This window comes from Eupeodes corollae, chromosome 3, assembly GCF_945859685.1.
Source record: "Eupeodes corollae chromosome 3, idEupCoro1.1, whole genome shotgun sequence".
Lineage (NCBI taxonomy): Eukaryota > Metazoa > Arthropoda > Insecta > Diptera > Syrphidae > Eupeodes > Eupeodes corollae.
The window spans coordinates 106633670-106646989 of NC_079149.1; the positions used below are offsets into that span (position 1 = coordinate 106633670).

The window sequence follows — 13320 nt, forward strand, 5'->3', positions numbered from 1 at the left end:
ACCTTATCAGCAGTAAATATTTTGCGGTGTGAAAACTTAAAAGACTTTTAAACAATTTTAAAAAGCAGTTCCCTTTGTTAAAAAAGAGTTTGTTGTTCCTAAATCGTCTGGAAACAAAACGGTTTGTTTAAAAACATTTCATGGCTTTCTCTTTTCGCCTCGTTTATTATAAACGTAAAAACCGTGACCCAAAAGACGTATCAGTACTCATTCTCAATTGGCAGGTTGCTCAGACGACTCAGGAACTTTAAGCTAAGGCAAGTTTCTAGTATCTGATTGCCTTCCATTTAAGGCAACTTTATTGCAAGTTGACTGGAAAGTTAGTTAAGAAAAATCTTCCTAACTATGAAGTCAAGTGTACTTATGTCAAAATGACAGCTGATCATGTTTTATTATTCAAGTGTAAGCTGAGCTTTGTTACTCTGTAATTTACTTATTTTCTGCACAATTCCATTTGATGTTTTGTGTAAAAGGGTTCCTTGTCAAATTTAAAAAAGGAATAAGGATTGTGATGGACTTGTAGCTTGCCTAAAGAGTAGTTTGTAAACAATATTGTGTTTCGTAGTTTATGTACTTTTAAATGACAGCTGTTAAGTTATTCTGATGAACAAATATTCTAGTAAAGTAAAAATTTTCCGAAAAACCCAGATCTGTAAATTTATTTTGATTAACAATTATTTGCTGTCAATTGTCAAAAACTACGTTATGACTTGGATAATTTATTTTAATGTTTTTGACGTTTCAATATAAATTATTTTAATGCATGGGGATAGAAAGAAGTTTCAAGGAAACATGGCTAAATATATTACTAATATTTTTTAAGTAATCTTTTCCAATTCTTTTACCACATTCCACCAAAGCAAACAGACATTTGTCAAATTGACAGATACAAATTACATATATTGTGTCTAGTATAGGAATTAAATTCTTCTAAGAAATTTTAACCAAAAATAAATCAATTTATTTAACCCTATGGAACACATAAAGAAAAATTATCATTTGGAAAGATTTAAAAAAAGTGCCTTTAAAACAATTTTTTTTGTTTTCGTTGCAAATAAAATGAAAATATTTATTAAAATAACTTTTCCAATTTTCCAAATCGTTTTCTAATTAAAAAAAATATACATCACAAAAAACAACAACAACACAGTGATAAATAATATAGTAAATATTTCACTCAAATTGAACCGAAGAAACTTAATGTGAAGAAGAAACCGAAGAAACAATATGAATGAATCAATCAAAAGAAGAAGAATAACAAGAAGAACAACACTCGAATCTATTTTGTTTTTTGAACTTTGAAAGTTCAGCTTCAAACCTTTGTCCTTGCCACCGCAGTCATTACGAATTTTCTCACTCTCGTGTTCATCCGAAGCAGTAGCAGTACTCGTCGTTATGAAATTGTAAGCTTGCAATTTAACGCTTTCTAAAACATCTGGAAGACTTATGTTCCTTGTCATTTTACTGTACTCACAGCCACCACCATCACTACCACAACCAATACGGTTCTGTTCAGTCTCAATATCACGCTCGATGCCTCGAGCTAGTTTATCGAAATTCATAGTAAGACTTTTGACGTAGCCCTTTTCCTTGGAATTGCACTCGAACGGCTTCATCCGGTTCTCGGTGGCTAGACGGATTTGTTCGAGCTTTTTTTCCTCCATTTCGATTAGCTTATTTATGATGTCTATCTTCTTGGCTATGTTGCGACACTGGTTACTGGTGTTGTTGTCCAGCGAGGGTTGCAGGACATAAGTCTTTTCGTTTTGGGAGTTCTTCTTGCTTTTGTCGTCTTGGACTTCGTCCACTAATGGCGGGGGTTTAGTGTAGAGCTTGAGGCTGTCCATGTTGTTGTCTCTCTCGTTGCCATGTTCCGAGATGTACATCTCGAAAGACTTCTCTTCGTAGTCCGTTCGATTCTCACTTGACCTGCTGCTACTGCAGGACGAAGAACGCTTATCGCTCGGCGTGTACTTGATTTGACTCACGGTATTGAATCGGACTGATATCTTAGGTCGACTGCGCGATCTCATGCTAGAGGCTCGACGTGAGGCTCCCCCATCGACATTTAGTGACTTCTGGCTGGACTTCAAGCAACTCCCAGTACTGCTGCTAAGCGCTCCACTACTGGCACTCGTTCGCATATTCTGCTGCTGCTTTTCCCGTTCAAATTTTGCTAGATTCCGCTCGAACTTACGCACCACGCTCGCCGTTCGGGAAGGAGCTTTCATATCTTTGATGTCCACGTCAAAACTGCACGATTTCTTCACCGACGATGTTGGAGTACTTGTTGACACGGCCGCTGTCGTTGTCGTGGAAGGTGGTGCAGCTCCTCCACTAAGCACCGAGCTGATCAGACTTTGAGGCTTCGCCGGGACGGGGGGTTTTTCGCCGACCGGCTTCTTAGTGAACATGTAATCATCGTACTCCTCACTCGTCAGAGGATTTTTCTTCTGCCTCTCAGAGGCAAACTCCTTGCTTAAACTCTTGTTCACTCCCGAATTGTATTGAGCGTTCTTGTATTTCATGGTTGGAATATCATCGTCGTTGGTTGGAGATTTTGGCGGTAGACAATCGGACAGACGGGGATAGGTCTCAGACGAATGGATGGGGATACTCTGTGGTGGATTCTGGCTACGAGTCTTTTCGGAAAATTCGTTCAGGCCATAGCCCGATACATCAAACGCTTCATAGGTGCAGTTGACTGACCTTTGCTGCATGTAAAAGTCCAGCGAGCTATATGTATTTGGGCTGGAACCATAGGACTTCGACACATTTTCCATTACTCGCTCGTGCAGAAGATGAGTGCAGGGATTTCGAAGGCGCTTCTTGTCGAAGAGCATTTCGAGCGGAGCACTCTTGCAATCCGATTCGTCAGACAGGATACTCTCCATACTGTTGTAGTAGCTTCCATCGGCAAACTCATCCGAGAGCAGGCTCTCCTGACTCTTCTTGTCCGGATATTGGGTAAGGAAGAAACTGGCGCTAGAATGACGCTGTGTTTCCAGGAATTTCGCTTCCTCTAGGTGATCTTCTCCTTCTCTCGGCTTGCTTGTTGGATCATCGTTGAGGATGTCCGACAAGGAGACATTTCGATGAATTGACTGATCATAGAACTCCTTGTAGATGAAGTATTCACTCACCGAACGTTTCGGTATCGTTGTAGATTTCTTTTGGTGCTTTTTACAGACCTTCTTCTTTCGGCCATTGCAGTGATTCTGTTCGTAGTCCAAATCCAGACTGCAGTTCTCTAGAGAATCGGAACTGAAGTTACCATCTTCGTCTTTGGGAGAGTCTTTGTCCTTGGTCTTCTTGCCCGAAGCCCCATGATGATGATGAGCGGGCAGAGGCAAGCTACGTGTATTGCTTAGATTGTGCGGTACAGATGCTGAGGTAGATAGTACATTCGTTGGAGTTTCATCAAGATCACCGTACTTTTTGGTGATCTCCTCGATCATTCGTTCAGTGTCTGTGTGGATCATGTCGAGAATTGTCCTGGCATCGTCGGAATACACCGAATGGCGTTTTGGTTCGGTGAAGATTATGTTCTTATTATTGCTCGGTAAATTACGCCAGTCGATTTCTTCGTGCACCGGAGAAACAGGACAGGATTTATAGTTCTTCAGAATACTCTGACTCTTGCGGGACTTCGATTGGCTAGTGTTGTTATAGTTGGATGATGAATCTTCCACTTCATGATTATTGGAAGAGGATGATTTGCTTTTATTAACTCGGGGACATGTGGAGGAATTCGATTTTTGTTTAGTTTCATGCTGAACAGTTGATGGTGTTAATGAGGTGGTAGCAGTGTAGACGCCAATATGGCGCGGATACGGAGGATAATTTTGATGTAATTGACGCATTACATTACAATTCTGTGTTAGAACTGATTTCGAGGCAGCACAATTAAAGAAAATATTGGAAGATGTTTGTGTTTTGTATCCTAAGAATTTTTTGTATTGTTTTTTTTTTTTTTTTCATTTCAATACCATAAAAGCGCAGCATGTTTTTAAAGAAATATATAATATTGTGTTACACATTCAGGATGATCAAATTTTCTTATTTTATATACATTTTAATTGTATTACTCACCTGCTTTTATATAACGATTTGGTGTTCTAGTATTTTCTGAGCTGGCAGCTAAACTAAGATCTGATATGCTGTGACTACCACGTAACGGTCGATAACCAACCTATAAAATACATATTTCAAGAAAAACCATTTAAATAAAAATTCATAATTAAAAATTGTGATTAATGAATGATTAACAGGCAGTTAACAGATATGACATAACAATAACAAAACAATGGTTTATGAAGAACAATTAAAAGTTAAAAACTCAAATAATGTGTTAGATGTATGCAATTCCAGTAGTAGCGGCATTCTTTATAAATATTTAATATTTGTTTTTGTTTAAATCAGATAATATATTTGATTAAAGACTGTTTCATAAAAATGTTTAATTGTTTGTTTAACTTTAGTAAATTCTTTTAATTTAAGGCTTAAGCTCATTGTTAGACTTTTCTTTTTGAATAAGGCAGTTTTATTCATGCGTATAGCTTTTATGTTTTTTTTATTTTCTAATAAGTTATTGTTGTTAAACTTAGTTATTATTTTATGAGAATCCTTTTTTTTCTGCTATCAATTAGTGAGAATTACATTTGCTTTTGGAATGATGACCTCTCAATTATAAACTGAAGAACGATAATACTTCCCTCTTCGAAAATTATTTTCATTCTAAGAAACTATTAAAAACCCAACCTTGTCCTTTCCCCATAAAAGTGAAAAGAAGACGAAGCGCAAAAAAAAAAAAACAAAATTTAACTTTCAAAATCATCCTTAAATAAAAGTGTAGAAATATGAGATAGAAGATAATATGACTACAAAACACTTGTTACTTGAAAGCCTGGTTAACTTTGGACGCAAATAAGTAAGTCAAAAAGTTATTTATATGCATGGTTCACCAGATATTGGGCCTTATACGTTTGATTCCTGTGACCGAAAGTTTTTCAACTAGGTCATAAACGACTTGTAACACTGGTCAAGTAGGTTTTGTATCTGACACCAAATGTATACTTTTTGTATGGTTTTGATGGGCTTAGTTCAAATTTGACATTTAAGAATTACCTTTTTAGAAAATAACCTTTTAAAATTCGAAAACAAAAACTTACTTAACACATTTTGAAATAGTTTTTTTTTTTGTCAAAAAAATTCGTGCCGATTTTTAAAATTTAAAATCGCTATATTCATTATTTAGTTTTAAATGGTTTATTATCTCAGTACAAAATCCTTATTAGCTTTAAAACTTCACCTGTCCCACATTAACTGTAAAAGAAAGCTAAAGCATTTAAAGATATAGAAAACAAATTATGTTGAAAACGATTATTTTTAAATTAAAGAACATTGCATAAAACGACGTTCGACTTAACACAAACAATTAACTCTGAAATTTTTTTTTAAACCATGAAAGCAGAGCATTTATCATTTTTCAAAGGTTCATATAGAGTAAAATAAAGACCTTTAAGTTATCTCGTGAACCAACTATGTTGGGTTTGACCCTAAGCTTAAAAATTAGGTATTATATTTGTTGGTACATTTTTAGAGAGGTACGAAGTGTGTTCTAAAAGTACCCGGATTTTTCGTTTTTTTTTTCAAAAACATATTTATTTATTAGTTAACATCAATATGGTCCCCTTCAAAGTAACCCCCCCCCCCCCCACATATAATACACTCAGGCCAGATTTTTTTCCAATTTTCGAAGCACTTTTGACTAAACTTTTTGATAGGTCCTTGAGCATTCTCAGCGATTCGGCCTTTATTTCTTCAATGGAGGAAAAACGCCGTCCTTTCCTGGGTGTCTGGTAACAGGAAAAAGTCACACGGAGCCGTATCTAGCGAATATGGAGGCTGAGGCATCAATACGGTAGTGTTTTTCACCAAAAAATTACGAACAAGCAACGACGAGTGAGCAGGTGCCTAATCGTGGTGAAAAAGCCATGAATTGTTTTTCCATAAATCTACGCGTTTTTTTGGATTGCTTCACGCAAACGTCGGATAACTTCAAGGTAATAGGTGGACAATTGTACTTTGGTTTCGACATCATAACCGTACACCCATGTTTCATCACCAGTTAGGACTCTTGTAAGCAAACTTGGATCGTCGTTGACCTCATTTAACAGCTTCTGAGCGATGTTCATGCGATTTTTTTCAAAATTTAGCAGTTTCATCAAAAATCGCCTAGCTCATAAAAACACATCGAACCTTAGCAACTACCACAGACAAAGTAAACAGGGAATATAGCTGACAATTGCATCATACTTTAGGGCCATGTATACCAACACAATACAAAAAATTTGACTTTCGGACTCTCCAGACCCGCGAAATTTAAGAATTCCGGGAACTTTTTGAACACACTTCGTATATCTTAAAAACCGGATCTAATAGAAAAATTTTAACAGTAATGAATATATTTTTCAGGACAGCATTCCTATTTCCTATTCCAATCGTATTTTTTGAAATAATCTGTGATTATTAACATGTTAAAGGTCTTTTCAGAAAATAGCAAGCTTAAACTGTATCCACATATTAAATTAAAAACAAAGTGCTACGTAGGTGTTCGCAAGGAATTATTTAAATTTTTTGAAAGTTTAATAAAATAACTATTTATTTCCAAAGTGTTTATTTCCATGAGTTATTTCATGCTTTGCAATTATATAAGAGGATGACAGTAAATTTTAAGTTTTGAAAATGAAACCTTTAATCGTTAAATATTAATGATTAACTGGAAAATTAAAACAAATTCAATGTTCTCACAAATAACAAAACCACAATATTTTCGATTTTATAAAGCTTATAGAGTTAAAAAAGTTAAAAGCCATTGCAGCCTTTTCTGAGTCATTCCTAAAGATAGGTTTCGGGTTGTAGGTTGAAAATTTGACTGAAAAGTGTGATAAAATCAACCCTAGTCAAGTCATTCTCGATCATTTCCTACTTTGCACGTAGGTTAGCTTATAGATGAAGCTGAACGGACATACCATTTAAACTTATGGGTTGGCCATTATGTTTAAAAAAAATTATTCGGGAAAGTGGCTGACGCGACTGGCTTGAATAAATTCCAGCCGGGAGGCTTACTTTTCAACCAATGCAATGACAAACGAAATAAATCAATTGGCAACTGTAAAAAAGAACAACTCCGAAAAATCATGTCTAAAAAATACCCGTTACTATTGAAAAAAAAAACATTGGCAGTAACTTAACGCATCTAAGAATTTTTATAGGAGGATTTTTACAAAGTTCTTAAAAGGTTTTTAAATTAATTCACTTTTTATTTATAATAATATAAAGGGTTGGGCATAAAAACCTGACACATTTTAGGGACCCCTAGCACTGCCGCATTAAGACATTACGATTTCGGGTTTGAAGCAAATAATAATCAGTTGAAGGTTTTGAATCTTTATTTTCGAGAACTTTTTTGAATTTTTTGAAGCGATATATTCCCGATTTCGGTCTCAATATTGGTCCAAGGTGAGTGGTTTATTGATGTAGACACGTTGCTTCAGATAACCCCACAAAAAGTAGTAACAGACGGATAAATCTGGCGAACGAGGCGGCCACTGAAACTCGGTACTGTGAGAGATTAAACGGTCGCCGAAGTGCTTGAGAAGGAATTCCAACCTAACTCGTGAGGTATGGCAGGTGGCACCATCCTGTTGGAAAAAAGTACGATTCAGTTTATGTCTCCGCTTCAACTGTGGTACCAAAAACGACCGTAGCATCTCGACAGAGCGTTCTGTATTCACGGTTTCGGTGAAGAAGTAGGGGCCAACTATCCCCCACTCTGCAACTCTGCACCAGACGGTTACGTGTTCGAAATGTAGGGGTTTCACGACGATGTTCTGTGGATTTTCGACAGCGTAATATCGACAGTTCTGTTTATTAATGGTTTCATTTAAATAAAAATGCGCCTCATCGCTAATCATTAGGAACTCACGTGGAGTTTCTTTGCTGGCTAACTTCGCTGTCATTTGCCTATCAAACTGTAACCTCGCATAATCGGTCGGTAAGAGTTCTTGTGTGATAAGGATCTTGTATGGATGAAAGTGCATTGCTTTCAACATCCTATTGAAATATCGGCGAGAAATTTTCAACGCTTGAGAATTTTTTACCGCCGAACGGAGAGGATTTTTGTAAAGCACTCCTAACTCGATTAAGGTTTTTGTTTTGTGTGTGCCCGGTTGTTTTTTTTTTTATCAGCCCGGGCCGTTTCCCGAAAGTTTTTAACCCACAGCTTAACCGTAACCGTAAGGTTTTAATTCGTATTTTTTACGAAATTCAAAATAAACCCTCAACCGTCTACTTTCCGTTCTCTCAACCACGAATATCTCGCGTCTCGGAGCCAGGGGTCCTTAAAATGTGTCAGGTTTTTATGCCCTACCTTTTATAATAACCTTGTTCTTTCAGTTTCTTTAAATACGATTTCTGTTTCCTCAAAATCACTCTAATTAAAATTCAAGATTTCAGTTTTCAAGAACCAAATTCGGTACAGATTAAGAACACAATATTTGTCAAATACTCATTTCGACTTTTCTGACAGTTAGGTATTTAATACAAATTATTTATAATTTATTTTTCAATATTATAGGTGACATAATCTGTTAAAAAAAAGATTTGAACGATATTGGTCACTGATATCGATAAAACATCTTAATTAAAGCGCAGTGTGTCGTTTTTCTAACATAGAATTCAAAACATAATATCAAAAATGTAAAATTTTGAAAATGTGTGTTTATTATTCTTGGCTGGAAATTATATATTATTAAGATAATTAAATTAGCAAACGATTTAAAGTTGCTCAGTTTAGAAAACACTGTTTTTACGTTATCTTATTTCTTTTATGAATGCTGCAAATTTTGAATTTATTAATGAAGATGAGGCGAAAATATGACGAAAATATTGCCAATGAACCCTAAACGATGATGGTATGGTTGGTGTACATTTATGTGTTTGGTTTTTACAATTATGTTTATGTTTAAGACCGTGAACCTATTTCGAATCAATTATGTTTCCATTTAATAAGCGAATTATTTTTTTTAATGAGGTTTAATTGTTGGTTTTCTATAATTTGTGCATGCAAATTTGGAATGCGAATGCAATTTTAATATTAAGAATATTTGTTTTATTTCTATTTCAAAATTGAACATCCTATATTTAGTTAAACTGTTAAAATTTAAACATTAATCAAAGAAAAATATGCAAAAGCTGTTAGATATCCGCTTTTCAAGAGAACAACATAATTCTCTTTATTTTTAATTTGAGTTAATACTGAAAGTATTATCAACTTCTCTCACCTCTGGTATTGCATTATTTTTTATAATTCCATTTTTGAAATTTCTTTGACCCTAAAATAGTAATTGTGAATAAAAAAAGAAGAAGAAACAAAAAATGAAAATAAAGACAATACAAGACAAAATACAAGAAATTAAAAATAAAATACAATCAAAAGAAACAAATAAAATGTGTGTAAGATGAATACAAAAAATAATGAAACAAAACAAGAAAATCTGGAGATGTTCCTGACAATCTTAAGAATCTCCAAAACTATGATCGGTATGTAAATAAGATGGCGACAAACTCCAATCATAGAACCAAGTTCGATCTTAGAATCTTGAAAACCATTTACACTTGATGTGTTTTTGAAAGTCGTATAATTTTCATTACAAATGATTTTTATCGATTCTGAAATCGGAGTATGACAAGTGCAGAAAACTAATTCTAAAAATACTCCGAAAGCTTACATTTTCTAGCTTTTGTTTGGCTTCGCTTATGACCTTAAGAAGTTCCTCCTTCTTTGTACTGGTATATGACTTTGTTATTGATGGTGATTTTTCTGTATTATGTTTGGCACTTATACTTCGACGAGCTATAAGAAAAAGAATACATTTTTTTATTTATATTTCTTAAGGATCTTTTAATTTAAAAACAAACTTCTATCTCCTCGTTCTGGGAATCCACCTGGACCGTCTAGGGCTTGTTGCAGGAAACTAGATGAAACTTGTGGGATATTTTCAGAACTTCCACCTAATGTAGATGCTATTGATCTGTCGGCATTTTCTCCACTCGGTGTAGATCCCTCGTCTTCGGTGTCAGAGGTACCTGTTCCAGTTCCTGTACTGGCAGTATGTGATCCACCACTCAGGTTCAAACCAACTTTCTCGAAGTTTTTCCGTCTCATTGATTTGCGAAGTTCCTCTTCGTTCATGGCATTGACTTTGAATTCACTGAAAAAATAAAAAATCACATATTTTCAAAGACATTTCAGACAAAGAAAAATTAACGAGCTTACGTTGGTGTTCCAGGTGAAATAGTTGGATAGAAGAGTCCATGATCCGAACTTGTCCTTTCACCATCAGATATGTCTTCCACATCGCCATCATGGTCGTTGTTGGACTCAAATCGCAACGAAGTTGAAACTGAATTTGATGTTTTCTTCTTCTCCGGCAGCGGCCTCATACCACCATTGCCTGTAACTCCGACAAACTTAATCTCCCGCCTTGTCTCCATGCCACTATCAATCGAACTATCCTCACTGAGGTACGTTTGATTGTACATTATGTCCTTTGAACTGGCGCTATTGTAGTCAGAGGTCTGGGTGTTCCCAACAATGCCGCCACTATACGGAGGAGCTCCCAACGGGCTCTCCGAATTACTTCGCAAATCTAGTGTATCTGAGTCAATTTGACCACGTTGAGCCCATCGACCTCGCGGCTTAGGAACTCCGATTACCTGACTAGGGCTGGAACTTAAACTAGGCGGCGCATGCGGTTCCTCAGTAGCCGATGTTTTTCGTTTCGCCCACTGAGGTAGTTGGCCGACATCGGAGAACTTATAGCCAGGTGTTAGAGGAATACCGTCCATGAACGGGCGACCTGGAGACATGCCGAATTTCTCCTCCTCTGGGAGTGGCGACTCCACGATGATCTCTGATATAGGACGAGCCAAAGGTGGGTGACCGGAGCGTAGACGCTGCTGCGAAAGTCTTGCCTGCATTGTAACAATCATGTCGTGGGGAATTTGCCAAACAAACACACAACCATCTCCACTGGCCGAAATAAGATATTTGCAGTCGTTGGTGAAAGCCAGGCCCGTCACCAGTTCACTGTGGCCGTACATCCGAGCCATGCATTCGTTCGAGTAGTAGTCGTACACAGACAGGGTCTTATCCGTACACGAGGTGGCCACATAGATGCCACTCGGATCAAGACTCAGTTTGATCAGACTTCCATCTTCGGAATGAGAACCCTTGAAGGTTTTCGTATGTTTTTGACTCTGGGTACTGTAGACTCTGATATTTCGATCTTGGCAGGCAGTCATAATGTGTTTGCTATTGCTGTCCACTTCCATGTCGTAGAGAGTCGTCTTCCCTGAACAATTGGTTCCACGCAGGAATTGGCCGTTCTGGAAGGTCCTAAACATGATCGACTTGTCGGCTCCACATGAAATCATCTGGAAGGCCAGACCACTGCCGACAAACTTGATCGACGTAATACTGCTCGAATGGTCGTCCAATGTCTGAAGGATCACATAACCCTGATTGACATCGAACACATGAATCAAACGATCCCGACTTGCACTGGCCAAAAGTTTTCTATCGATCTTGTCGTTGGTGTACTCCAGACACAGCACCTCCGAGTCGTGAGCCTCAATTATCGTGAGCATCTTCAAATTTGCCAAATTATAAATTCGAATGTTACCACTTCGATCGCCAGTCGCCAGATGGCTTAATTCTGGACTGATCTTGATACAACGAACTCCATTGCGGCCATCATAGCTGGACTTATCGGTTCCCATCACGGAGTTATCACAATCCCTGATGAAGTTAAGCTCCTCATCGATGTACACAACTTTGAGAAGATCTTTGCTGTAGATGTTCCTGCGATAGATCTCGTTATTGGAACAATTATCCAAGCCCCAAACCCTAATTGTGTCATCTGAGGAGCATGTCACAAAGCACTCCTCCGGCAAAGTATGGGACATTTCCCTTTCCATGTTGTATGGCACAGTTTCGACGCCCCAAATGCACGTCGAATGATACAAAAACGAATGACTCTTGCCCACACGCTTAATATCCCTCATATCCCAGATGTACAAACTGTGATCGTTGTACACGCAACTCACTTTCGATCGCGATGCATCGTAAACCATTGCAACGCAGTCTGGGTATTTGGCATTATGTGGCACATTCATTATGTGATTGATATGTACTCCAGCAGCCACATCCACACCCAGGTAGTGGGTTCTTGGCAATGTGGTCACATATTCCAAGGTGCTGGCATTAAAAATCCTAATTATAGATTCGGCACAACCGACCAGAATAAACTGGGCATTTACACAAATGCAGTTAGCACTTGTCGTTCGACAGGCTACCCATTTGTCAAGTAAGCGGCGGGAATTGAATTCTACCAAATGACCTTGGCGGGTTATTGCGTAGGTGCTATCAAAGAATTCACCTTTGCCACAGGCTACAGCACAAAAGTCATTGTTGCGTAGTTCTCCTAGAATGGCACTCCGACCCATTAACGGCACCGGATCTTTGTACTGTTTCGAAAAAAAGAAGAAAAGATTGGTCAAAAGAATATACAAATAGCTAAAGAACTACGAACAAACCTTTCGTCCTCCATCGAGGTACCAATATTTGACATGTCGGTTGCCCACTGTGACAAAGTAGCTGCCATCTTCGCTAAAGCTAACCGCAGAGACTTTGGCACTGACTTTGTTTGAGGCCATCTTGAGATTGGACTTCCAATCGAAGACATTGACTATCATATCGTGTTGTGATCCAACCGATACCAGGTACTTGCCCGTTGGCGAGAAGGCCTAGAATTTAAATGAATCTTATTAAATATGGTTCTGCGATTGAGGGTTTTATTTTTGTTTGGACTTACCACACAGCTGACTGCATACTTGTGACCAATAAACTCAGCTACCACATTGCCACCAGTTGTATCCTCTAGACTTCCATTTGGCGAATCCAACTCCCACACTTTGATGGCAGGATTTAGGCCACATTCACCTGTTGCCACATAACGACCACATCGTGAAAATGCGACAGCGGTGATCGCTTTTCGTGATGTGTTCACAAGGTAAGCTTGAGTTTGCTTTTTGGCATTGAACAATATAACGGTGCACCTGGGAAATAAAAAAGAGGACAAATAAAATGAGAACTGAGAATCCACATTTGCAATGATTTAAACAGAATAAAAAAAAGAAACAAACAAGGATAAAAGGAAATTTAAATGGCAAAGAGGAAGTCCTTGATGATGG

At 37.5% G+C, this 13320-nt stretch overlaps 1 protein-coding gene across 5 annotated transcripts in view; it reads right to left on the reverse strand.

Annotated features, from left to right (window-relative positions):
* Nucleotides 1-13320, reverse strand: part of LOC129951737 (mitogen-activated protein kinase-binding protein 1) — a 328044-nt gene that overhangs the window by 13345 nt on the left and 301379 nt on the right. For 4 of the 5 annotated variants that reach the window (XM_056064044.1, XM_056064043.1, XM_056064045.1 and 1 more), the window contains 7 exons: nt 12942-13185; nt 12664-12873; nt 10343-12594; nt 9985-10277; nt 9795-9919; nt 9348-9398; nt 4093-4192 (listed from right to left, as the gene is read on the reverse strand). In XM_056064044.1, the coding sequence (XP_055920019.1) occupies nt 4093-4192; nt 9348-9398; nt 9795-9919; nt 9985-10277; nt 10343-12594; nt 12664-12873; nt 12942-13185 (3275 nt within the window). The remainder of the gene's footprint in view (nt 1-4092; nt 4193-9347; nt 9399-9794; nt 9920-9984; nt 10278-10342; nt 12595-12663; nt 12874-12941; nt 13186-13320) is intronic. The other variant, XM_056064046.1, reaches the window with a different exon arrangement.